The sequence below is a fragment of the Ooceraea biroi genome, chromosome 3, assembly GCF_003672135.1.
Source record: "Ooceraea biroi isolate clonal line C1 chromosome 3, Obir_v5.4, whole genome shotgun sequence".
NCBI classification, from domain to species: domain Eukaryota; kingdom Metazoa; phylum Arthropoda; class Insecta; order Hymenoptera; family Formicidae; genus Ooceraea; species Ooceraea biroi.
Window position 1 is genome coordinate 3,007,601 of NC_039508.1, and position 26,796 is coordinate 3,034,396.

The 26,796-nt window shown below is 43.4% G+C and overlaps 1 protein-coding gene across 41 annotated transcripts in view; it reads right to left on the reverse strand.

The window, feature by feature from the left end:
* LOC105281370 (microtubule-actin cross-linking factor 1) overlaps positions 1 to 26,796 on the reverse strand; it is a 104,968-nt gene that overhangs the window by 26,477 nt on the left and 51,695 nt on the right. For 25 of the 41 annotated variants that reach the window (XR_894301.3, XM_026968680.1, XM_026968678.1 and 22 more), the window contains 12 exons: positions 23,736 to 24,015; positions 22,681 to 23,131; positions 22,325 to 22,582; positions 21,041 to 21,614; positions 20,805 to 20,828; positions 20,151 to 20,621; positions 18,872 to 20,077; positions 18,668 to 18,751; positions 17,291 to 17,512; positions 12,206 to 12,321; positions 2,491 to 12,001; positions 82 to 228 (listed from right to left, as the gene is read on the reverse strand). Coding sequence is in view for 40 of the 41 variants with exons in the window: in XM_026968680.1 (XP_026824481.1) it covers positions 82 to 228; positions 2,491 to 12,001; positions 12,206 to 12,321; positions 17,291 to 17,512; positions 18,668 to 18,751; positions 18,872 to 20,077; positions 20,151 to 20,621; positions 20,805 to 20,828; positions 21,041 to 21,614; positions 22,325 to 22,582; positions 22,681 to 23,131; positions 23,736 to 24,015 (13,344 nt within the window). In the remaining variant the exon portion in view is untranslated. Of the gene's footprint in view, positions 1 to 81; positions 229 to 2,490; positions 12,002 to 12,205; positions 12,322 to 15,249; positions 15,453 to 17,290; positions 17,513 to 18,667; positions 18,752 to 18,871; positions 20,078 to 20,150; positions 20,622 to 20,804; positions 20,829 to 21,040; positions 21,615 to 22,324; positions 22,583 to 22,680; positions 23,132 to 23,735; positions 24,016 to 26,796 lie in introns of those variants that run through there. The other 16 variants (XM_026968691.1, XM_026968692.1, XM_026968681.1 and 13 more) reach the window with 4 other exon arrangements.

The following is a 26,796-nucleotide window of genomic DNA, read 5'->3' on the forward strand; positions in this document are numbered from 1 at the left end:
TAATTCACATCACACGATTAATATCATCTAATTATAATATATTTCCCAATAGATTATTATGAACTCTATTGCAACACTTACTTTCATAGTGAATATCTGCTTTCTCAGTTTTTCTAAATCTTCTTTGACGGTATCTTGACTCGCCAACTTGTCCTCAATTTCGCAGATCCATTGCAGGAGCTTAGACAATGTCTCGTCACATAGTCTATATTTCTCCTCCACCGCTTGCTAAAACGAAGTTAAAAAAGAACAATTGGTTTAATGTGTTCGTGCAGCCTACTATTTCGCTATATCTAATGTGCTAAACAGAAAACTAGAAAGTAGTCCATAAATATCGTCATCTTACCAATAACGATAGCTATCATACTGTTTAACGAGTTTAAAAAAACATAGTTAAGCTTACGACATATCTCACGCATGCAAACACAGGCACACTTTAACGTACAGGTAAAAATACAGTATTAAATGATAGCTTTAATTTATCTGCAAGAACTGCATATCTCTCGTATCAGTTTTTTCATATGCAGTTTAAAGCATAAACGATAACAGTATGGTGTCACGTAGCTGCATAATAAAACACGTTCCAACAAGCAAATAAATTAAAACGCACAATGACGAAAAATCGTGTGATGATACTGCATATAATAATAATGCATATAATGTATGATACAGTAATGTACAACGTGGAGAAACTGCCGCTAACTCATGCTAGCGAAAACATAGGTTCGTGATAAGTAAACATAATCATACCTGAAAAAAAAGGAAAACATTTAAATGTATAATAATTATCGTAACTCTGAACAGACAAGTATTAAAAACTAGTTGGATTAAACGCATATTAACAAGTAAATCGACCAAATTAAAACAAGATATATATTATACATTTGTTAATTTTATTAAGATATGTTAATCATACGAGAACTTTTCAGAATATACGGAACGGTAAATATAAAACCAACTGGCCGTTATTTTCTAAAATTTTATTCTCTAATTTGCTTATCGTGGAAAATCTTTTGATTAACAAATAATGTTAGCGTTGTTGCCTTATTCAACTTTTTAATTATTGGGTTGGTCTTGATTACCGTCAAGCATTTCACGTTATTCTACGTTACGTTAAAAATAATATAGGCGATTGAACTTTATCATTTTTATCTACTATTGTTTCGTATTTTTTTATTACAATTTTATTTTTTAGATTCCATTTTTTGCAGGAATGCCTTTAATTTATTTGCCATTATCATCTATCACTTTCATTCCAAGTTAATTTATAGAGGATAATGAAAGGCAGATAGAAACGTAGTATTTAGTATTTGGTTGTCCTTTCATTACATCTTTCTTTTTCCTCGAATAAATGTTAATTTTGAATGAAAAGAGAGAAAGAATGCCAATTTGCAAATATTTATTCCATGCATATAATAGCACGCATTAGTATGCTTAGTGGATGATATATATTTTCCAATTAAAGAAAATCATTAGCCTCCTTTGATCGAATTATCGATTGACTTGCAATCCTTAGCGAATAATTACTGTACATATTCGAAAAATTTGGAAATATCTAAACGTAACTTTTAAAATGTTGAGACGACAAAGATTTTATCAGCAAAAATAAGATAAGCAAGTTAAAAATATTAGATTAATAATGAAATTATAGATTAACAATAAAATTATAGATTAATGCTACTTAATTTATTAAAGAGGTATTAGCGTTGTTGATGCGACAAAATTGGCTTGGGATTAATGATATTCTGGTGGAGGAAGTTGTTCGTGATGCGATGTACGATATCTCCAATGCCCTGCTGATCGCCGATTATAGCGAGCCCTTCAAGGGAACATATACGATGTCCCATTAGTGTAGTTTGTGATGACGGCCGACCTTTGCTGAACCCACATTAAGGTAATGAAGGTAAGCAGGAGCGTGAGTCTGGTATTATGTGATAAAGACATAGTCTGAGAATGAAGTAAAACCGTTCGAAGCGCGAGCATTCCGATAAAAGGAAGCACGGGGTGATTCCTCTGTGAAATAGAGGGAGAAACAGACGAGAGCAAGAACGGTTTCAGTTTATGTCCATGCACGTTACGTGTATTATTTCTCTCAATCCGCGAGATGTAGAAAAAATGTCATGCGAATGAAGATGAAGACTGTTCGAGATCCATGCGAAACCACCATGCTGGCAAGCGTCTCTTCTTGCGAATGATGGTGGTATAAAAGTTCATGTCAAATCAGGCAAGGTGAGATGTAATGAAGGAAAATCGCATGACAGAAAACGTAATGTCGATGTATGTGATAGCGTAATGATAATCACAAACTCTCAAAAAGCTGAATTAGAGAATCTGAGTGAGTGGAAACAATGTAGCAATGTCAACTCGGGTAATAAAAAAACAGAAACCCAAACAGCAAGTGAAATAAAATGAACGAAGGATAAAGAAGACTCGGAGTCTAGTGCGGGAGACGCGGGGTGAGTAACAGGCATTCTGGCTGGTCTTACTTACCCTGGCTTCAGCGGCGAGTATATAACCGCGCTCCAAGGCCTTCATGAAGTCGATACTCTTGCCATCCGTGTCCTCGACTAACCTGCCGCCTACGGAATCTACCTTCCCACTATTCATTGCCTCTAACAAACTCTCGATATTACTCGTGAACGGATCTTTGATCACAGTGGTGGATGGATCGATCAGACCAGACTCAATCGCGTCCGCCAGCGTGAGGCGCTTGCGATCTAGTACGGAAGTGACAACGAAGGGATCGTGAAAACCGCCCGTGGTCGGATTGTAGAGACCGAACTGCAGCGCTTCGATGAATGAAACGCCGTTTCTCGGGGTTATCAACAGGCCGATTTCTAGGGCCTTGGACAAACTATACAGTTTCGACGTAGCCGTATCTAACACGTTACCCTTTTCTGCGTCCATCATGCCCTTGCGGAAGCCTTCCGGCAATTTTACTAGCTTTTTCTTCTGCGAGTCTTTAATCAACGCGGAGTCCGAGTCGACAATACCGAGACTTACTGCCTCCTTGAGGGTAAATTGCTCATTCGAAACCGGATCGGTAAATTTGCCCGATTCCAATGATAGATACTCCTTCTCGATCGCTTCCTCGAAAGTGATAGGTTTCCTAATAAATATGATGACATCACCGAAACGCACAAAACGCGGTTCTCTCTTGCTTCCACCGTTCAACTCAATCATGCCTTTAACGGTTGGATCCACGACACTGTCCGCTACCGCTTTTGCCGTTGTTATAAACCGACCATTCCTGGGATCTCTCACGAACGACGTGTTCGGATCGATCAATTCATAGTTGATCGCTTCCTGTAGGGTACATTCTTTGATACTTTTGTCACCAAGTCCAGGTTTAGAGGTCTCCAAAGGTGATCTATGTTGTTGCGTCAGAGGCTTATCGATCGTGACCAATAGACCTCTTTCCAAAGCAATATCGATATTGAAGGCACGTGTTGTTTTAGGATCCAGTATTCTACCTCGAGACACGTCAACCGTTCCATCTTCGATACCCACCAATAACGACTTGATTTGTCCGGTTGTCGCATCTTTCAAGGCGGTGGTATCAGGGTCTATAAGATTGCAGTTGATCGCTTGAAGTAGATCGTGATACTCATTGGCCATGGGATTGGCAAACTTGCCGCTATCGCCTCGGTAAAGATGACATTTGACCATCTCTTCAATCGACAAAGGTGTTTTCGACGTAACGATAAAACCTTTCTTTGCGGCCTCTTGCAAGTTAATCGCCTCGTCGATGTCGCGGATGATGTACGTACCACGAATGTCATCAATAATACCCGAAGAGATAGCCTCCGCCAGCAGAAGGTATCTATTCGATTCGCTGCATTTAACAATTGATATAAGCGGGTTTATCATATCTATCTGATACGCCTCGGCTAACGTTAACTTGCGGTTGTTAGTCGGGTGCACGAACTTGCCCGACGACACGTCATACATGTTCATTACTATCGCTTCGTACAGACCGAATCCCATACTCTCGATGTCGACTATAAGACCAAGCTGCAACGCAACTGACAATGAGACTGTGCCACTGGAACCTGGTTCTTTGAACATTCCAGTGCGTCGATCGATCACACCAGCGCGACACGTCTCTGCTAGAGATAACAATCGCTCGCCACGTTTGTCCCAGTAACACGGTAATGTGGGACTAATGATGCATTTCCGCATCGCTTCATGCAACGTCACAGCTCTGCCCGTGCTAGGATCAGTAATCTTGCCAGTGTTATCGTCATATAATCCTTGATGGATGGCGCGCTGTAACGACACAGCAGCTCTACTGTCAACGATGAGGCCAGATTCGAAGGCATCTCTTAGAGACACATTTCTATTATTTTTGCTAGAATCACCAATATAGCCAGTGGTGCCATCCATGTAACCAGATTGTATGGCTTCCATCAGCGTCATTGTCTTCCAAATGCTAGACCTCGTGTCTTTGACAGTAACCGAATCGGCATCTATCAGATTTTTTTGAATGGCTTCCAATATCGTTAGATAAATGCCCGTCTGCGGATCTAGAAACTTATTAGTTTTTTCATCGAGAATGCCCTTTGAAATAGCTTCACTGAAACTCATAGGTCTCCTCGTTTCAAGAAGCAAACCGCGTTCCAATGCTTCCTGGAAGTCCACAGGCGGTCCTCTGGCATGACTGACTGTTCCAGTCTTAGGATCGACTACCGAAGTCTTGATAGCCTTGTTGAACGTTATCACATCACCATTGGGATCTCGTACGATTGCGGTTGTGGCATCTATCACGCCCATCTTAATCGCACGATCAGTAGGAAGTTTCTCTTGTGTATCAGGTACTGTGAACTGCCCGGTCTTGGGATCGTATAAGCCTTTAAACACAGCTTCCGGCAAGGATATCTTACGTTTTGCTGGCACTATAAAACCGCGATCCAATGCGTCAGTTAACGAAAGAGGAGCGCTTGTACAGGGATCTATAGCCGTACCGGCCTTCGCGTTAATAAAGCCGTGCTTGATAGCATCACCCAACGATATGATATCATTATTTCTCGGATCCTTAATTGACGGACTATCTTTACTAATAAAACCTTTCTCGATCGCATCCTCTAAAGCATAATTTTTTCCGTCTATGTTAAAAGTGCCGGACTTTGAATCATAAATCTGAAGAGCCAAAGCCTCTTGTAACGTCCACGGTTTTATAGTACTTAAGATGTATCCCTTTTCAAAAGCAATGTCCAATGTCATTATATGTGGATAAGTCAGTGTTCCTTTCACCAGATCTATCAAGTTGCTTTCTTCGGCCTCATTAAGAGGAATAACTTTATCTTTTCTGTCGTCTTTTATGACTGTTGTGGAGCCGTTAATGTAACCCACAGCTAATGCTTCCTTCAACGTTAAATCTTCGCCTGTCATAGGATTCAGGACAAGACCCGTTTTTGACGAATAGTACTCTTGATTAATTGCATCGATCAGCGAAGGCACGAACGGCATTGTGATAATCAAACCTTTGTTAAGTGCTACATCCAAGGGTAAGAGCTCTCCCGCTTTCGTGTCGCACAAACGACCCGTTTTAGAGTTGAACAGATTCATCGTGAGTGCATCCTCCAATGAAACGGACAAACCAGCTTTTGTGTCTCGAATCTCAGTAATGAAAGCATCGACAATGCCTCTGCGAACACTCTCCTCGATACTGATTAATTGTTTAGTTAAAGAATCTTGTATTTTACCTGTCTCAGCATCATAGAGATTTTTTCTGATAATAGCTTCCAGCGAAATCGGCTTGCGCGAGGTGGGCACAATTAGACCTCGTAGAAACGCAGTCGTAATGTCAATCTCCGTTCTTGTTTCGATATTAGTGACAACATTTCTGTGAAGATCCATCATGCCGGTTTCTAACGCCTCGGATAGCGGTACAATCTCGTCAGTGATTGGATTTCTCACACCGAGTGTATCAGCATCAATGCGACCTACGTCGATAGCTTCGCTCATGGACATCGCTTGTCCTGATATAGGATCTAAAATCGTTCCCGTAACTGGATTGCATATACCAGCATCGATAGCTTCTTGCAAATTCCAAGATTGCGAATCCATAGGTTGTTCTCTTTCCATTTCGTCTTCCGGTTCCTGCTTAATCCATCCCAAGCGTACCGCCTCGAAGAATGGTATTTTCTTACCAGTCTTCGGATTAACCATATAGGCAATGTTTCGGTCCACGAGAGGTCTGCTAATCGCTTCGCGTAGGTTTACATATGACTCGGTTTTGGACGAGAGATCCTTGACAAGCACCTGATCAGGATCAAAGACTCTCAGATTCAAAACAAGATCGTTGAAAGAAGTAACCGCACCTGTCTCTGGATCCAGAAACTTTTCTCTCACCAGATCGAACGCTCCGAATTCTGCAAGGACCTCAGGCGTTAATTCCTTTGTAATAATTATCGAAACTTGTCTAGGTGCTTCTTCGTCCGGAATATCCTGTAATTTACCGTCATCTTCTATTTCCATCTCTCCTTTTTCGATTTCTCCTGTATACGAAGATTCTTGTCTTTTCTCAGAAACCTCACTATGGAAAACATCTTTAGAAATGACTGTAACGGATACATGCTCTCGAACAGGCAACTCAGAAATTGTCATTTTTGCATCTATTTCCGAAGGTGATTGTTCTTTCATTTTTATTATGCTTATCGTGGGTGGACTTGGTTCTTTCTTTGTTATGACAGACGGTTTCGTCATCATCGATGCGCTCGGCTTTATTTCCTTAGATTTGTAACTGGAAATAGCGTCGATTACTGCTTTTCCAGCCAGCACTGGCGCGGCAACAACTGCTAAGAGACCCAATTTCGTAGCTTCCGCTATGCTGATCGGACGGTCCTTTTCATCTCGTACGGTTTTCATTTTTCCAGTAACAGGATCGAGCAGACCTTTCTCGACTGCCTCTTTTGTGGTGATAGATTCTTTTGTCTTTACGTTATAAAGCACGGAATCAGGCTCAATGAGGCCGATTTTCATCGCTTCCGTTAAGTTGTAAGATTGGTTTGTCTCGGGATCTTTAAACGTTCCGGTTTCCTCATCGTAAATCTGTTCAACTGCTTCTAATACGGTCATACTGCCATCGGATGATTTCCTAGGTGATCCAAAGTCGCTTTTGCTGGATGAAGTATCGAGGATTCCTTCCTCGACAGCCTTGGCGATAGACATCGTCGCGCCCGTACAAGGATCTGTATAAATACCCGTTTTCATATTCACGAGTCCTTTCTCTACCGCGTGATCAAATGACATTTTGATGTCTTTCGTCGTAAATTCCCGTTTGCTTTCTGTTTCATCCTTGATGATACCTCGTTGTCGGGCTTCTTCGATAGTGATGATATTACCAGTATTGATATCTTGCACTTCCATCGCACTCTTCAACGCATAACCCGGCAGAAGCTCGACGGTCTTGGTTGTAATAGTATGATACGATGTAATCGTTTCGGTAACGGCAGCTATAGTGTTTTCACCGTGCGTCGGCGGTTTGATGATAAGTAAACCTGATTCGACGGCTTCGGCAATAGGAATGGGAGTTCCTGTAGTAGGATGGAAAAATATAGCGTTGTCCCTGTCGATCAATCCCGATTCCAAAGCTTTTGTTATTTCTATACTGTCAGGCGCAACTGGACACGGTAGTGCCATTATAAAGTCTCCCTTTATAGCGTCTTCTAGTGGCAAGTGCTCTCCGGTAATTGGATGTCGTATTTCTTTCTTGCTGGTGTCTATCAATCCGCGTTTCAGCGCAACAGGGAATGTCATTCCCGCCGGCGGTATATCGGAAGACTCGATCGAATCCTTCAATTCAAACACTTTATTCTCTATCGCCTTCACCAGATTCACGCTACCGCCTTGTGTTTTAACTAACGATTTGTCTGCGTCAATGGTATCGTTCGCGATAGCTGACTGCAACGTTTCTGTACGACCGTCCACGGAAAACATCAAGTTGGACAAAGGATCCACTATCTCGCATACTATAGCCTCGTTGAGAGTGAGATGCACACCCGTTTCCGGATGGACGATTTTGCCTTCCAAAGGATCTAATAAACCTTGCGTATACAAGCTATGCACGGACAGACTCTTCGCCAGAGGTACTAATATGTGCGCATTCTCCGGATCTAAAATTCCGCGATCAATGGCTTGCTTAATGGTGAGTACGTCACGTCTCTGAGGATCCACGATTTGTCCCTGATCAGCATTTATTCGATTATCGCGGATAGCTTCCGAAAGAGCGATTGGTTCACCTTTCTCGTTGCACATCTGTTTTGCAAATGTGTCCGCGGTTTCTACATCGATGAGGCCACTTTGCAACGCCTCCTCTACTTTCACTATCCTCTTTCGCATCTTTTGAAGAACGATAGGCTTCGCCTCTCGCTCAGGACTTGGTGACAAAGTTCTCGCTTTGCCGATCGTAACTTGGTATTTCGGTTCGATTGTCACTCGTGCTCTGGTCTTTGTGCCCAGACTCTCGCCGTCTAGCGTGTCAATGGATTTTGAAAACTCACTTTTTGTACTCTCTTTAGGCACATAGACTTTCTCAGATTCACGATGTATCGTATCATGCGCTGAAACTTTTTTATGCTTATTCTCGAGTACACCACTTACAGATTCAATAGGCGAAGTTATGCTATCCATCGGAATGATGCCACGCTCAATGGCGACTTCTCTCGGTATCTTTTTACCAGTCATGGGATCCTTAACCATCGTTCGCTGTACCGCTTCTATGGCAGCAGCAGTGGCCGCGAGAGGAGCGCCAAGAACGGCTATTATTCCGAACTTCGTTGCGTCGATTAATGATATCTTCCTGCCATTGTCGATCTTGTATTCTTGTGTGTTCATGTCAAGAATATCGCGATTAACAGCGTCCGCTATACTAATGCCTTTACCAGTCGTTGGATCTTTAACAATTACAGCGGTAGACGGTATCGTTCCGTCAGAAACAGCGGTTAGGAGACTTTCAGATTTACCTGTTTTCGTGGAAATCACCAGAGCTGTTCCTGGATCATAAATTACTCCCTGAGCCACTTGTATCGGATCTGGCATAGAAACTTCATCGGTCTTTATTTCCATTTGCTGAGAGGAATCACCAACGTGCGTTAATTCCACTATGTCGGGCTTGCCCAAAACTCTTGTGATTTGAAGAAGCCTTTGATTAGTATTATCGTAATCAGCACTCTGTCTGCCTTCTAATATAATTAATCCATTCGCGATCGCTTCTCTCATTGAGATCTTTTGTGGATAACTGTAGTGACCTGTGGAATCCAAAATATTCTTCTCTAAACTTCGTACCAGGGACACTTTCCTGCCGTTGTTAGGATCGATAACAAAGCCCGAGTTCGGATTGATAATTTGAAGCTTAATACATTCCTCAAAGGACACTAATCTGTCTGTACCCGGAATTATAAAAAGACCTGTTGCAGAATCGAATAGTTTTCTATCGATAGCTTCCGCGAGTGACCAGCCGTCCGCGGGCAACTCGAATACTCGTTTATCAGTGGAACCGCGTTCGTTTTCTATGAATTTCATGATCTCCGATTTGTGACTTGTACTTGGTGTACTCGATGTCATTATATCTGTTTCCATTTTTTGTGTCTCATGTAAAGATGATTTAGGAACATCTGTGTAACTTACTACGTGTGCTTCTTCAGACCTGCTCGTTTTCGATGTTATTTCGGACGTCCACTTCGTCGACTCGTTTACTTTTGTGGACGAGAAAGTATTTTCCGTCGTAGTTGGAGTTGAATCTTTTACAAAAGAAATGGTATCGATTGTTGACGATGGTGTAATTGTCATTGTAACGGAGGATGTTTCTTTTGTCGGTGTTGATGAAGCTCGTGGAGTTATTTCCTTAGTAATAATCGTAGTAACTGTGCCAATTGCTCTAGGTGGTGATTCACTTCTCCTACTTCTAGATACATCATCGATATTTGCCGTTATGGTACTTTCGAAAGTCGTGTGCGCTGAATTTGGAGTGCACTCTCGGGATAAGTGAGTAACATGTCGGCAAGCATCACTGCTAAGAAGACTTTGCTCAACAGCATCCTCGATGGACATTATCACTCCCGAATCTGGATCCTTGAACTCATTTTTACTCTCATCGATCAATCCGCTGCTCAATGCCTCCTCGTAGCTGATCTTGTAATCTCTCGTAACAACTTCGCCAGTTCGCAGCGTCGTTACGTACTTCCTAACGGTCTTTGTCACGGTTTGCGTAGTAACCGCAATGTTCAGCAAACTGGTGAGCAGTGCAGCGCCATCAGGAGTGATGAGTCCACGCTTGATTGCTTCCTCCAAAGGCACTATTCTTTTGCTACGTGGGTCTAGCAATTGACCCGACTTTGGATCGAGCAATCCGAGCAATACAGCTTCCAGAACGCTTGCTTCGCGTCCGTTTTCGGTAATGCCAATACCGCGGTTTAGCATCTCTGACACTTCTGGTCTGATGTATCCTTGCTCCTCTGCTTCGCTAAGCGAAACGGTTCTTCCAGTTTTCAGATCGATGGTAAAAGTACCGCCGGGTTTCGAGCTGATCAAACCTTTCAACAGAGCCGCGTTTAAGCTAATGTATTCGCCAGAAACCGGATCTTTAAAACCGTCAATATCGAAAATAGTTTTTTGAGTTACCGACGTGATCAAACCCTTCTCAACAGCTTGCGGGATATGCAATTCCTCGTTTTTCAGCATATCGCGATACGTGCCCTCGACTTTAATTATTCCACTAGTTAAGGCATCGGTTAACGTAACCATTTCACCAGTTCGAGTGTCCACTATGGATTTGACGTTCTCCGAGTCTAAAACGCCTCGGGATATGGCCTCAAGTATCGTCAACTTGCTGCGATGAGCCGGGCTTGCAATTTTCCCTTTGTCATCAATAATCTCCCAATCGCAACAATCTTTCAGTGTCATTGGTTTAACGATCAATTGTCGACGACGTGCCTCTTTGAACGACAACTTCTCCATCGACAAGCCGTGCGAGTATTTACCACTTTTGGCGTTCAATATACCGCGTTTCATGGCTTCGGCTACTGTCACCTTAATGTCGCTTCGTGTGTCCACGATCTCTTTGACGTTCGGATCGATAATACCTCTGTCGACGGCTTCATCCAATGGATATGACTCGCCGGTGATTCTGTCAGTGATACGATCGGACCGATCGTCCACGAGACCCTGCGATATCGCATCGGACAGCGCAATGGCATTGCGGCTTACTTTAACGGTCACGTCTACCTTGGTGAGGTACCCGCGCGAATACGCCTCTTCGATCGAGATTCGCTCGTCGTTCTCGGTGACGACTTCGCCTGTAGCTGGGTCCAACAAGCCTTTCCTCATCGCATCGACAACGCTAATCCCCGTGCCGGCGCCGCGATCGGCGCCGTGATCGCGGCGCGTCGTCGTTACCTTAATTCGGTCCGCGATGTCGGCTCGCTCGGCGTCGTAGAGCTCCCGCTGGATCGCTTCAAGAAGGGATACTCGACGACCCTCCTCCATCACTCCACACGGACCTAACAGCCGATCGGCCAGCGTCGCGTCGATGAGGCCGTTGCGCGCCGCTTCCTCGATCGACATGCTGGTCCTGCCGTCGCTCGATGTTACTATCCTACCATTCCTAACATCGAGGATCCTGAGTCGGATCGCCTCACCCACGGTCAGGATCTCACCGCTGCTCGGATCTACGATACCCCTAACATCAATCACGTTCTCCGCGCCAACATCCCCATCCCTCCTAGGTACCCTAAGGCCCCTAAATTCGCTATTGCCGCCATCGACGACTGACGAGAACTCCTGCTGCTGGTGCTGTTGATGTTGTCGCCTGTTGCTGGAGCTCGTCGTCATATCGTGCTCGTACGAGCGTTTGAGCAGGCTACCACCGATAGGTGAGCCGGCCCCCGGGCTGGTGGTCTCGCCATTAGGACGATACGCACCTTGCTCCGCGTTGTAATTTCGCTTTGAAGTCTCGCTCGAGAAAGTCGTCTCGGTGGACTCATGTCTCTCGGAGGTGTATCTGCGGCAATAGCCATCGAGAGGTGTAAATGCGGAACCAAAGTACTTTGCACGCGTTGCCGAAAAAGCACGCCGTAATTCGCGGGTCTTAAATCCACATCTTTCAGACGATGGATGTAAGATAATCCGGAAACGAATTTCTTCTTTCTACTCTCTACCCCGTGTGGGCAATAACATCAACTTTTAGCACAAACATCATACTCACTGCGACTGGGTGTAGTGTGTGGTTGTGGATGTGTAACGCTCCTCGCTAGTAGTACTTTCGTATATGTTGAACTCTGTGCGGAACGTCCGCAGCGGCCTTTGTTCTTGAAGAATACGCTGAAAGTAGACATTTGGCAATTTGCAGGCAATCGTTTATGTATTCAGGCTGTGTGCGATACACGTACGATCGCTTCTACGTTATATCAGACATTGGGCACATCTGGGTCAACCGGCTGGCCTTTAATTCCTTAAATCGGATTGACGACTACGTCACCCATGCTATAATCGTCCGCCGCATGAACGTAGATTTCTCGCATGCATTTTAATGAGTCAATCCGCGCGAGCGCTCGCACGGCAATACACAAGTTCACATGAGCGAAGTGGCGTATAATTGGACCACGTGCTGCGCGCGAGATCTTTGAGATCTTTCATCCGAGACGGGACTCTTAAATATAGCAATGCTCACGCACGCGCCGAAACGAACGCTACTACTCTTACGCAAAATTCTATCCGGTCCGACGCAGGCCCTGCCTCTCTAATTACTTAATTCCGAACGCGGCATCGCACACCAAAACGCGTAATTTCGGACGTGATACACCGGCCTTGCTTTATGCTCGTAGGCGTCCATGAGGGACTACGTCATTGACTTATGTCATCGCAAGTGCGGGACGGTTGGTGTCCTTCTCATTGTCAAACCGTTGAAAAAATTGAGGGAATATGAAAGAACACATGTGCATTCTGACACGAAATGGTAAGCAACCTCGAGACTCGAGATCTCGATGAGAAAGTGATTATGCTAAACTTATCTATTTACATACACATAAATTTTAACGCGATAGAATGATAATCAGGGTAATAATATGTTGAACAGGTAACGTGAATACGAGCCGGCTTAATATAAATTTTTGACTCGAGGCCTTGAGAGAATTTTAGGAAACCGTCGCCACTACAAAGACAAATAGAGGAATTGCCTAAAGCGGTGTCGAAATCGCTTAAATCTCAAAAAGCGATTTATGACCGTCTGCACGAACGTGATGTGTTGTCGCATTATTTATAGTTTATGCGTGGACGAAGCAATTTATTCCAATAAAAATGCATTACGAAATCGATGGCGTAAATAGAAAAAAAATTATAATTGACGATCGTAAAACAACTTCTGACCGATTTACTTGAATCGTTAGTCTGCCGTTCCAAGGAATTATATCTGATTGATGTGATCGCTGACCTTCGGCCAAGTATCGATCATCTCTGCGCTACCGGTTGTCCGGTTTCACATTGCGAAATCAATGTTGTATATTTTATCTATTTGCCTTCATACGTCGTACGATATGCATATTCAAAAAGCAATTGAAAAGTCATTCAACCTGTCTAGACAACGTGCGCAGTATATTTCGGGTGTTATGTCTCATTGTCAGACGATCTCATCGCGTTGTTGAATTATGCGTGTACGTGTGTGGCTTCGCGAATACGTAAGATTCTTTTCAAACGCATCGTGTGTTTATATTGTTACATAAACGCACCTCATCAAAAAAAGTAATTTTATTTCCGAAATGTCAATCATATCTTGACGGTAAATTGGAGATTAAAGCGTTTCAGTGAACTAAATTTAGAACTTTAGTAAACTAAGGATGAATCCGCGTGTAATTCTTTCCAAGATTCGCGAAGATTTACGAGCTTCATGTAATCTAGGAAACTGTCGCTGAAATAATTCTGGCAGTGCTGGGTCACTTTGGTACATGCGTTAAAATAAGAATCCGCTATCGGGCACACCGGTACTCGCGAGTTTAAAGACACTCCTCCCAGGAAAGTGACAATGCAGCTGGCAGTGCAACATGTGCCACGAGTGCATCAGCATTCGTAAAATGCTTGTTTCTTATGAAACAATATGTTGTCACGGAAATCAATTTCCGATGGAATAGTGCTACCGATAAGACATTTAATAACTAGTGCGACCGTTTACTTTGTCGGATCTTTCTAATCAATCGCGTCGTATAATAGTAAGCCGATAACAACGTAATCAGCAAAGACTTAGTCAAACGTCAATGAAGTTTGATAAACGTTGCACATATATAGGTAAGAGCCAGTCCAATAAACTTTTTCTAATTATTTACGTTTTACTATTTATTATTACTTTTATTATTAAATTATTTACTATTTACTTTTGTTTGAAGAGCCACTCGCCAAGTTTTCATGTGTAGGCGGAATTTATAACGACGTTGACCAACTACGTTGGTTTATTTCATTTGCATACGCACATATACGCTCTCATATTTACGTTCAATAAAATTCGAGAGTGAATAAACGCCGGCAATAAAGCAGTCGATATTCACAGTAACAATAAACGCCGAGGCCTCGATAATCATCCATTCGAATTTATGCAGAAAGAAACGCACCAGCTAGACATTCGTAAGTGACCGATGCTTTCGACGGAAATAGGACAGCAAAAAGTATTGCCAGATGTACCCAGAGGATCGTAAATACTCATCAAAGAACTCTTCGAAAACTATTTCATTATTATGATTTCTCGTATGTGCATCAAGAATTTATATAATATTCTCTTCGCGACATTTTAATGAAAGAGATATTTAAAAGCAAAGCTCGGAAAATTTCGACCGTGTCACGCTCTTGATCAATATATCTTTAAAAACTTATCGGCGAGGAAAATTCCAGGTCTCTACAAGTTTCGCCATATGTTAACGTGTAACTTTCAAACTTTGTTAAAAGCTAACAAATCCGATGAGCAATCGTATATCGAACATGACAGTAAAACCGACTTAAGCGTTTATTGCTCATCGTCTTCATTTGTTAATTACGAGCACTCGACAGAGAGCTTTCACAATTTTTGTTCAAACATGTAGCCCAATTAGCACTTTACAGATCTCGCTTAGATAACACTACTTTCCTATCGCCGTAACTAACTCAATAATGAATTTCTCGCCAATTTATCACTCGACACGTTTAAGAGAAAAGCCGGCTCCGAGAAGTTTCCGATGGACCGGGATACCGGTATCCCTCTTCCAACGTGTAGTGCCCATCCCTTCGTACCTTTCGCACGATCATTATGATCCCTCACATTAGAGCGAGGCAGTCACGCTTTTATCACGCTCACGACGATGAGTTTAATCGCTCGCGCGACCGGCGGGCATGCTCGAGACGTGAACGGTCAGCCGCGGAAACCGACGGCTCCTCACTGCGGCGACTCGTCTTTCTTGGTGACGCGGCCTCGAAGAGGAAACGGCGAGTGGCCGTGGTAGCGGAGGTGGTGGCAGAGGTGGTGGCGGCGCCGCGGCGCGCGTCCGACGCCGCCGACGCACCGCCACCTCCAGTAGCGCGTTTAGACGTGGGCGCACCGGTGTTTAAAGGGCACTTCAGAATTTCGACGGTTCACGTGCGCATTGCCAAAATTGCCCTTGGCCGATTTAATGATCCAGGCTTTACACGTTCTCATTAAGCGGGTTACGTAATGGGCTACGTCTCGAGTTTCGCGAGAGAACGTAGTTCAGTTTTATTAATTCCCCAGCTCAGGAGAGCGTATTTAGTACTTGGTCACGCACCAGGACAGTTCGCAAATGTGTCACGAAATTTGTATTACGGTAACGTACGCGTTGAGCATTTAAGATTTGATGGTACATATCGAAAGTCATGTTTTTCAATCAATTGTAACTCATTACAGATTTATGTCACGGATGATTTATTGAGATAATGCAGAGTTATTGAGCGCGCATCCTCGCATTTGAAAATTCAACATGAACATTTTAATACGCTGAAAATGCTTGTTTTTTTTTTTCATTTCTCAGGTACAAATTCCTATGCATAATTGTTAAACGCACGCACTGGGGGCCTCAACAGGTGTAAACGCGTCACTGCTCTTCCGTTTCATCTTCGCGCCGGCATGTCGGCCGACCCTATCGATCCCGCGCGAGACCGGCACGAGAGCGGGAAAGACGAAAAGCCGCCGCTAATAGAGTGAAAGTCGGTCGCGTGTCATACGTTTTGCTCACTCACGACAAAGTGCTCGCCTTGAGGTGACTAACATGGTGATAACGCGCGACTCACGAACGACAGCATGAACCGGATCGCGTGTTAAAAAGCATACCTCCTTTCGGCACTTTCCGTACGATTCCCTCAAGGCCTAGCGCGTAATAGTACCGAGAAAAATAGCGGCTATTTCTGACGTCGTCGTCATACGAATATAATTAAACATGCGGGAGACGCGGACACACAGGTTTTCATCGTGAAAGCGTCCGTTCATATCTACTTGTCCCATCTCTGCTCGGAGCTCATTAATTTCAGCTCATGTCACTCATGATTATGTATTACCTTAAAATCGAAACTTTTCGATCGACTTTCGTCTCGAAAATATACTACTTTTCTCTATGATATCGACAGAATGCACAAGTGTTCTTATCTACCTGATCGTTGATGTTTTTCAATTAACGCGGAATAGCGAATTTGAACAACTTTGATTTGCCGTGATAGATCACCTTCGTGTCGAGGTAACATCGCGTGATTAGAGACAATTCTAATTCGTTATCGCGCAATGAGCCGCATGCCGAATATCAAGGGATTACGAGATTGAAAGTTCAATAGCGGATCCACTTCGTGAATCCTCGACATTTGCCCATCAGCAATGCAAATCGCGCACCTTGTCGAGATCCGGTTCTCGGGATTAATTTTGTTCACGTTCCGACGTGTGCCACACGTATGGCAAATGGTCGAACTGAGATACCCGACTTCGAATCCACTTCATAGCTCTCTAACTCGCTGCTCAATAATAGCGATGAAAGATTCACGCCTGTCAGATTATGCAACGTGCGTAATGTTCCTTTAAGTGGAGAACAGTTTCAAGCTTAACGTCGTGATATATTATGACAAGTGGCAGTCCGCTCCAGAAGGATATATGACATATTCGTTATTTCCTACCTTTTAATAAGACTTATTACAGCAAATAACATGAAATAATAAAAATATACGTCAAAATTAACGTTTTCCAAGCGGCGTTCCTCCAAAAGGGAAACTATTAAAATTATGTCATGCAGCGTACTTTTTGAAGTAGCTGCAATTGCAAATAATATATATCACTCACCAGCAAGGATGTGTCCTCAGGATGGAGTAGCGCCAGCTGCCTGACACGTTCCTCAAGCAGGTTCACGAGGGTCGTGTATCTCCGATTCAGCGTATCTAGATCGCGCGCAACATTATCGACCGTAATAACGGAATCTCTCCGCGGCCTCTTCACCGATGCGTCCAACGACGGGCAGATATCTTCCAATTGTTCTTTGAATGCTCGGAGCCATTGTCCGTAGATCTAGGGGTTTCCGGTTAGTCCGTTATGGTTAGTGCAATTAGATCGGTGTGTGGGTGCTCGCCAATTACCCGTTAGCCTCCGAAAGCGACAGCGAGAGACACGAGGTTGAAACGCAGCCGCGCGTTTTTTTGTCGTGCGACTCGCAATTTTGCAACTTTGACAACCCAATGTGGTACTTCCGGTAGATGCATTATTGGCGACTGCCTCAGGATACGTTAATCGGTTTGCAATAATTTCGGGACGACTTTGTTGCCGCTAAGCAGCGATTACTTGAATTGCGCTGCGATTAATATTGGCGAAGAGAGCGGGATATGTAATTTGTGTCGAAAGATAATCGTCAGTACTTATTACGTGTAATTCCACGTGAATTTCCTACGCATTAATCGGTCAGGCCCCACCTCGCAGTTGTGCATGCTATACCTCACTGGGTTATCCGCGGAACCAGATGTCGGGGAAGTATCAGTCGTATTGTCAAAAGCGCGTAAGCGATATATGCGCATCTATAGGATTGTATAAAAATTTAGCGCTACATTGCCGCTAAAACGACGTCGTGCAGCTCATTCAAACGTGCTTCTCATGTAATTAAAAGTTAACAAGATTGCCATTAAAAAGTTAAAAAAATATAAAAGGAGCGTAAATCCAGCGATATTACAAATGCACGCATTAGATCGTACCGTCTTGCGTGTTACATAAGTGAGCATATTTACTTGATGAATGGTAAGTCAAACGGTCCGTGCCGCTCAATGGCACCGGGCCCGGGCACACAAGTGGAAAGTTCTACCCGAGGTAGAAACTCGATGTGACACCGCCGTGAAAAGACGTGGAAAAAAAGACAGCAGCAGATTCGACTGTAAAGGAATCGCGTTCACATGTTCTGTGCAGCAGGTGTAACGCGTCTCAGTGCGTCTTATAACTGCACCCTCGACAGCCCCAGCCACTGAAAGAGCAGTCGCTCCGACGGCCGCTATACAATAGAGGCGTCGCGCGCACGATCTCCGAGAACTTCGAGGCGCGCGCGACGGTGACGATGAGACCTGTATGTATGTAAGACACACGCAACACTCCATTCATGCAAGCATTCACACCGTAAGCTAAGGCTACCTAGAAGGCTTACTGGCACCGAAAAAGATTATGCTACGATCCACTTGTCCTTACCTTTCCCTCGCGGATCAGTCTGCCACCCGTGAGGTTCACCGCCTCGATTGCCGGCGCGCGATCAAGCACCTTGCTCAGCAGGTTCTGCACACAGATTAAAATTCCGCTTGAATCCCATCGCGCATCAGTAACGTAACGTAATAATCATAACGAATAATTAATAACTTGATAGATAATATTCGCGAGGAGTCGTCCGTACGTTACCTTTGTGTTCTCCAGCTCCAACTTGCTGTACGATTCATCGACGAAGTCCACTTCGTTCTGATACGATTTCTGATACTGCTGCGCCAATCCGTAGGCCGTTTCGGCGCTGCGCAGTCTGTCCACCAACTGTCCGCAGACGTTCGTCCATCGTGCGTTTAGTTTATTGACTTCGGCGTCCAGTCGGTCCATATCGCCGTGCGGACCGCGATAATTCGGTCTTGATTTCTCCACGAGACGCCTCGCGTTATGCGCGTGCTCGTTCAGCTGATCCACCGAAGCTTGCTGTTGGTCGGTGGCGTTTTGCAAAACCATCAAATCCTCCAACACGCTCTGCAGACCTTCCACGTCTGACGGTAACTCGCCGAAGGAGGCGAGTTTGATCTCGAACTCGGAAATGGCCGCAGTGTTTTCCTCGAGGCTGGCCAGCACGATGTCAACGCACTTCAAACGCTCAATGTATAGACTGCTAAGATTCCACAAGTGATTCCACTTGGTCGTGATGTTGTCGAGTTTGTTCCTCATTGCCGGAGTCTTCAGTGTGATTCCGCGGAACGTCTGTTGCATCTGTTCCACGTCCGGTGCCAGACGCTGCAGATTCTGCTCGTAGTCTTTGTGCTCCAGCACCAGATGTTCCAGACTGTCGAGATCCCGCGGCAGAGGTGCGGCAATACGCGCGTTCAACACTCTCTCGGCTTCGTCGAGGGCCTGCTGAAGCGAGGACGCCTGATCGTTGAAGATACGTCCAGCATTCTTCGACTCCTCCTCGGCCCTGGCGCGCTTCTCGAAATCATCGAACAGTCGATTCACGTCCGCCATCTCTCGTTTCAATCTTCGCAATTGCGGATCCGCCGGATCGCCCTCAGAGAGCAACTTATCCGCGTCCTCGTTCAAAGCTTTTCTAATTGCCGTACGTTGATCCTGCCCCATTGCCAGGAACTGTGACAGGTCCCAGCCCTTGACCACCTTGATGGTCGCGAATATCATGTTTTGTCTCAATCTCAGTTGCTTTCGTTGCCAGAGAGCGACGCTCCTGTCGTACTGTCGTCTCAGCCTCTCGGCGGCGTCCAGAGCTTCCTTATCGGGAGGCTGCAGCGCGAAGCAGACACCAGGCACAGGAGACTCCACGCCCTGCGTGTTCTTTACCCGCCACTTGACTCTGCCAGAATTGTCGTACAATGTGCATTGTTCTCCTTTCTCGATTGACATCTGTAAGAGAGATAACATGAGGAATGTACATGTCCCATTTTGTTCAAACATGAAGCGCTTTAGAAATACTTACGTTGACTTGTTTGTAACTGCAAATACAAGTGACCTGTAACGGTCGCACAACAGGTTGCTTGCGTTGCTTCATGGGAACGATATCCTTCGCTCTTTCCACCAATCTCTGTACGTGATCGCCATAATTATTGAGTTCCTCGCGTAACTCCTGCATGCCCTTCAGCAGCCGTTCTCCCTCGTCCAACGAGAAATCAGATTGCGAGTAAATGGTATTCAATGTCTCATCTCGTTTAGAGATCCACTGTTCGGCCTGCTGAATGTCTTTGAAGAATTGTTGATTTTGCGCCGCGTGTTTCAGGTGCACCTCGAGGCAGAGAGTGAGCTGCAACAGCCAAGCCCACTGAGTCTGCATCGCGGACATGTAGGCTTCGATGGTTTTCGCCGCGGGATGGTGCTGAAGGACCAATGCCTCACCGCGATCTTGTACCGCTGAGAATTGTATCTCGCGCTTCTCCAGGTCGCTCATCAAAGACTGCAAGTAAATAGTAGAATCAGTATCATAATATAAATTATATAAAACTTTGAAGGAAATCTATATCAAAATTTCTATCTACGGATGCATAAATCTGTAATTAAAAGGGACAAACAATACTTAAAATAAACGAACGTCAAGTCAAGATTAAAAAAGTATAAGTGCATCTCGACAAAATTTTACCTCTATACCAGATCCATACGTTTGCTTTAGAAAGAAGAAAGTTTCCAATTTATTAATTCGATTCAACCAAGCAAGAAATGCTTCGTGTTACATATTGCGAAGATGGTGTAAGTCGTATTTAGCATTATACTACATCAAGATTAGCCTCAAATCAAGATCTCACAAAAATCATTAACATTGCGAAACTGAACTTTCACCACTTCCTGAGAAAAGCAACTGCATGACAGCCAACGTACCTCATAGTAGTGTTCGATGCTCTGTACATTCAAGTTCTTATCGCTCCAATCACGCGTGATTTCGGTTTCCTCCTTGGCGTTCAACCACACCAATTCGCCGGTGGCCGATTGTATAAAATCGTGCAGAGTGTCCAGATCGGAGAGTCTCTTATTCGAGACAGCGAGAAGTTCGGCGTAGAGCTTTTGTAGAGTGCCGAGGTGCTGGGTGTACAACGTGAGTTCTTCGCCGTGGAAATTGTTCTTTGCCTGTATACACTTGTCCACCTTGGTCTGGAAGTCATCGATGTTCTTGTGCTCTCTGTGATGCACGTCCAATTCATTCTGTACGCTGGTTAAGTCCGATCCGTAATCCGCTTCTTGCAGGTGCTTCAATTTACTCTTGCACCAATCTATGCAGTCGTGCAGCGCACGGAAATGAGGATTGGTATCGACCAAGCGTGTCTCGTGGACGGTGGTGCGGTGCTTTGTAACCACGCGCTCTTCTACGGGGAAGGAAACCGCGGAGAGCGGCTCTACCAAACGTCTATGCAAAAGGGATCGCAGTACGACCCATCTTTGATGCAATTTTTGCACTCTAAAAAAGCAACACATATTTCGATCTTTAAACATTCTAATATATTCATATTATTTTATTATCTTTTATTCATCTTTTATCATCTTACTAGCAACACAGGCGCGCGCTATTTTATTTTTCAATTTTATTTATTATTTCTTAGGAACGTGACACGATGAAATAAATAACACAAATTTATCAATATAACCGCACTGACAGCCACTATGACATTCTGACATTCGCAACAGTTCAAGCCACACGAAGTTCGAGCCAAGCGAGAGAACCAATCAGCGTCGCGGAAAAGAAGTTAACACGCCTTTTTTAGAATAGGAGGATTCAATGTTAGCTTAACATTGAATATATTACATTATTGCTCCTACGTTTTTATATCGATGCATCTTAAGCTTGGATTTCACACAAGTTTAAGATAATGAACTACTCTTAAACAAGATATTTAAATGTGTTCGAATATATTTGGAAAGTCGCTGAACATCGTGCGATGCAGCGCATGACTTGAATCTCGAAAGCTACTATGTGATGATGGAAAGCGTGCTAATAGTTTGCTCGTTAACGAAGATTACGAGAGTAGAAACAATGTAATTACGTGGTTGAAAACCACGGAGGTATGCATGTTTTACGAAGATGATCCCTAATTGCATATCAATACTTTGGAGCGTGAATTTTTCGTCATTAATCTTTTCGTAACTAAGCAAGGCAAGTGTAAGCCTTACCTCTTGTGAAGCTCGGATGCCTGACTGTATCTGCCCTCTGTGAGGGTGTGCACATCGGTGAATATATTTTTTATCTGGGTTTCCGTGCTGCGTATGTCTTGCTCCAGCAGATCCACCGCATGTTTCGCCTCCAGAGGATGAAGACGATCGAGCCTGCGAGCCTCGTCCTCCACGCGTCTCTCGAGTTCCTCGAGTCGATTGTCGGTCGTTTTCATCTCGCGGTGCACTTTCTCGGCAAGTCGTTGCAGACGTTCGAGTCTGTCGATACGCACACAAGTGTGATCAGACATTTACGCATATTCGCGCGCGCTAAATTGATATATTTAGTTTATAATATTGTTTATAATTAGACCTACCGTTTAATTTCGTCTATAATGGCCTGCTCGCGTTCCTGATGTAGCATCATCAAACGATTCCAATTCTTGTCCATGACATTAATGTGCAGTTCTGCATCCATGTCCACTTCCCCTACTGCTTCGAAGTACTTTTGCAGATCTCGGAATATGTACGTCAATCTTTGCTTGTCTCTGTATCGCGGCGGCACTTCCTCGTTCTTGAACTTGGTGCTGTCAGCCGCCAATTTTTTCATTTCGATCAAGGTTGGCGGGAAGGCTCGCTCTTGCATGAGAGCCATTTTCTCGCGGATCCACATGTGGAGTGAGTTCGCCAACTCGCGATATTCCGCAGATCGCCTTTGTGCTTCGGCGTCATACAGTGGGTGAATGGTCGGAGGATCCGGGAATACGTCGTAGAGCGAAGAGATGTACGTTATTAAGGACTTCTCATCCGGCTCGGGTGTGTCAACATCTACACAGATGTACGTATGTATGATTAGTAACATTCAAAAGATCAATAAACGTCTAACTCTCTCTCTCTATAAACGGAATCTGATAAAACAGGTCGCAAGGATTGAATTGTATTCATATACTTATTATCTATAAAGAGATCACTTCCGGCGCCTTTCCTTGTAACCTGACCAATGTCAGATACCTGCGAGACCAAGTATAGAAAGCATAATTACGACGACTGCCGATGGCGCGACGTTACGGTGTACGAACCGAGACCGGAAGCGATTCTGGTCAGGTACCGTGACCAGAAAGAACGTGTACCGCCACCGCGTATCCACCACGTTAGTATAGTAGAGCCTGCGGAAATGCTTCACAGGCATGCATAAACGAGGGAGGGGTGTGCCTACAACGTCGCTTCTCAGGGAAGATTTTTGTAAGACGAAAGAGAATCGCGAGCTACGCAGCTGTGAAGAAATCGACGATACGTTTAACACTACCGTTCTAAATTTCTTCGTGAGCGATATGACGGTTTTTGATCAGCCATTAGCACCAACACGGATTTTGCAACAGCTGGTCTACTTTGGTACGGTATACTTGATCGAATCGATAATCGGTCGTGTTACCTTCTGGATCGAGAAGCCTAGTAACGCCATACTCGCGCTCCGCGACGAAGAAGACTCGATCAAGCCGTTCTCGTGGCTGGCTTCCACGCGCCGACCTCCAGTCAACCAGGTCTGGCCGATTTCTGTGCAGAAGAGCGCTGAAAGCCAGTCCATCTCTCCAAGAACTGGTGAAATCGGTCACCCGTACACCAGGGTAACGCGCGGTGGATCGTCGAGCCCATCTCAGGAGAGCCTCGCGCGCTGTCACGTTCGGTTCCTGGCCGACCACTATGTCTGATATCTAAGTGAAAACACAGAAAGACATCAAGTGAAATAGCAGCAAAACTTTCTCAAAGATGCATGGTATGAAATGCTCATTTTGGTTCGCCCTTCGATGCTATTATTTATGACGTTTCGGGTCCTACTTTCGCGACAAATAGCAGAGGGACAGTTACGGTAAAACGTACGCTGTAATAATGACTATTTCGGAAGTAAAATCGAGTTCCTTGAGGAACAGCCTTCAAAACCTTTCATTAGAGCAGCAATAGTCGATCAATGTTTATTGCTGCTCGTTCGAAAGCTACACCGGTTTACTTTAAAATTGTCAAGCATAAAATTACAGGTGAGGTGTTACATAAACGCCACGCGCGCTCGAAACCTTCCACGGTTCTAATTTCTAGTTTGAAGTTAATAGAAACTGAACGCTGCAACCTTTCAAGAACTATTGACATTTTGTGCTAATGCTCGGCGCCGAGGGAATATTAGACACGGCGTTACCCACGCAATTTTCAAGTATTATTGATTCTTATCGTTCGTTATTAAATTTTTACTTTTACATCTATTATCGTAGTACTTGCTATATAATTTTATCTTGGTATATTTATCATACACATGTAAAATCCAATGCGCATGAGAATTATTCTGAATATGACTCTATCACGTGAATAAATGCAATTTTTTAATGCTAGGTCAGTTATCAATTCTTATGTTGCTGTGACCACAGAAGCTTAACGCCAAGTTATCTTATCTCATATAGATATATGCAATACATCACGCTGCTAAATATATGGATCTTCCTGTATCATCCAAGCTAAATGTTCATCGGTTATTAAGTTACGTTACGTGCTATTGTTACTTAACAAGTACTTCTTTACGTTCAGGTTCACTGAACCAAAAACACGATAATATTACGATAATAATATATAAAGACACGACAATATATAAAGACACTAACTGATTAAAATGTTTATACATGAAATGTTCTATGAGGAATTAATAAAATTATTTACTAAAGAATGATCTTCCAATACAATAAATAAAACAAAATATTTTTATATGAAACAAATTAGACTTTTCTATTTCTAATTTCTGTGTAATCATCTCGTAAAAATGATCTTTCTCTTTTCCATTAAAATTCTCGAAAAGTATATGTTTATTAATAGCAATATACAGGGTGAGGCACCTAAAACAGGCCACCTGAATATCTCGGTTGTTATTAGTGATAGAAAAAAATGTGTCAGACCAAACTTGCATGGTTTCGTGGGACACATAATTTGTTCTAAATAATTTTTTATTAGGTGGACGCGTAGAGGTCATATGAAGGTCAACTTCGTTTTTTTAAATGGTATGATATGTTTTTTTTACGTACCATCTAGTAGAACGTTTGAAGATGCGCACATTGATATACGGGTCAAAATCATTCAAGGTTACTGAAGGCTAAAATTTCTAAGTGCTAGAACTTTTTCATTTCTGAGTTTACGGTATTTTCAATAGCAGAGAGCTCTAGGCAATATAAAAAATAATGATATCATCAACTCAGAACTCCTCTGAGAAGAAAAAAATTTTAAACTCGAGAACTTTTTCATTTCTGAATTTACGGTATTTTCAATAGCAGAGAACTCTAGGCAATATAAAAAATAATATCATCAACTCAGAACTCCTCTGAGAAGAAAAAAAATTTTTAACTCGAGAACTTTTTCATTTCTGAATTTACGGTATTTTCAATAGCAGAGAACTCTAGGCAATATAAAAAATAATAATAACAACAACTCAAAACTTCGCGGAAAAAGAAAAAATTTCTAACGGTTAGAACTTTTTCATTTCTGAATTTACGGTATTTTCAATAGCAGAGAACTCTAGGCAATATAAAAAATAATAATAACAACAACTCAAAACTTCGCGGAAAAAGAAAAAATTTCTAACGGTTAGAACTTTTTCATTTCTGAGTTTACAGTATTTTTAATAGCAGAGAACTCTAGGCAATATAAAGGTAATTATTTTCCCTTGCAGTTGGCCTCCAGTGACCTTGAATGATTTTGACCCGTAGATCAATGTGCGCATCTTCAAACGCTCTACTAGATGGTACGTAAAAATACATATCATACCATTTAAAAAAACGAAGTTGACCTTCATGTAACCTCTACGCGTCCACCTAATAAAAAACTATTTAGAACAAATTATGTGTCCCTCAAAACCATGCAAGTTTGGTCTGACACATTTTTTTCTATCACCAATAACAGCCGAGATATTCAGGTGGCCTGTTTTAGGTGCCTGTATAATAATAAAATTATATTGTTTGATCCGCTTAAATCCATCGTATAGTTTTTTTCAAAAGACCTCTCTTAATTTCTCCTTACATATTTAACAACGAAAACGTTTTATTACCTGGCCGGCTACCAAACTCGCTCAAGTAGCGAAATAATAGAGACAAATGCCACTGAAAGTACACTTGACATTGGCACCGATGCTCAAATTGAGACCGCGACCATTTGAGATTATTACCATTGACATTGATAAAAGCCGGCGTTAATATTGCGAACATCTCACACTCGCGTGTGAGATATGATGCATTATTCGATTCGGGCCGTTCTGACTGTGCCATTTGTTTTCCCGACCTACGCAGCTTGTGCAGCAACAGGTTGCAGAAGTATGCTAGCATGCGGATAATTCGATTGTCACATAATATGATTTATCAAACGCCGATTGCAGTACCAGGCATAAGTTCAGCGAGCATGCCAAAAGTGCGACACGATATCGTCCTGAGAACGCTCAAGGAATCTCGTCTGTCGCCAACTTGAGTGAC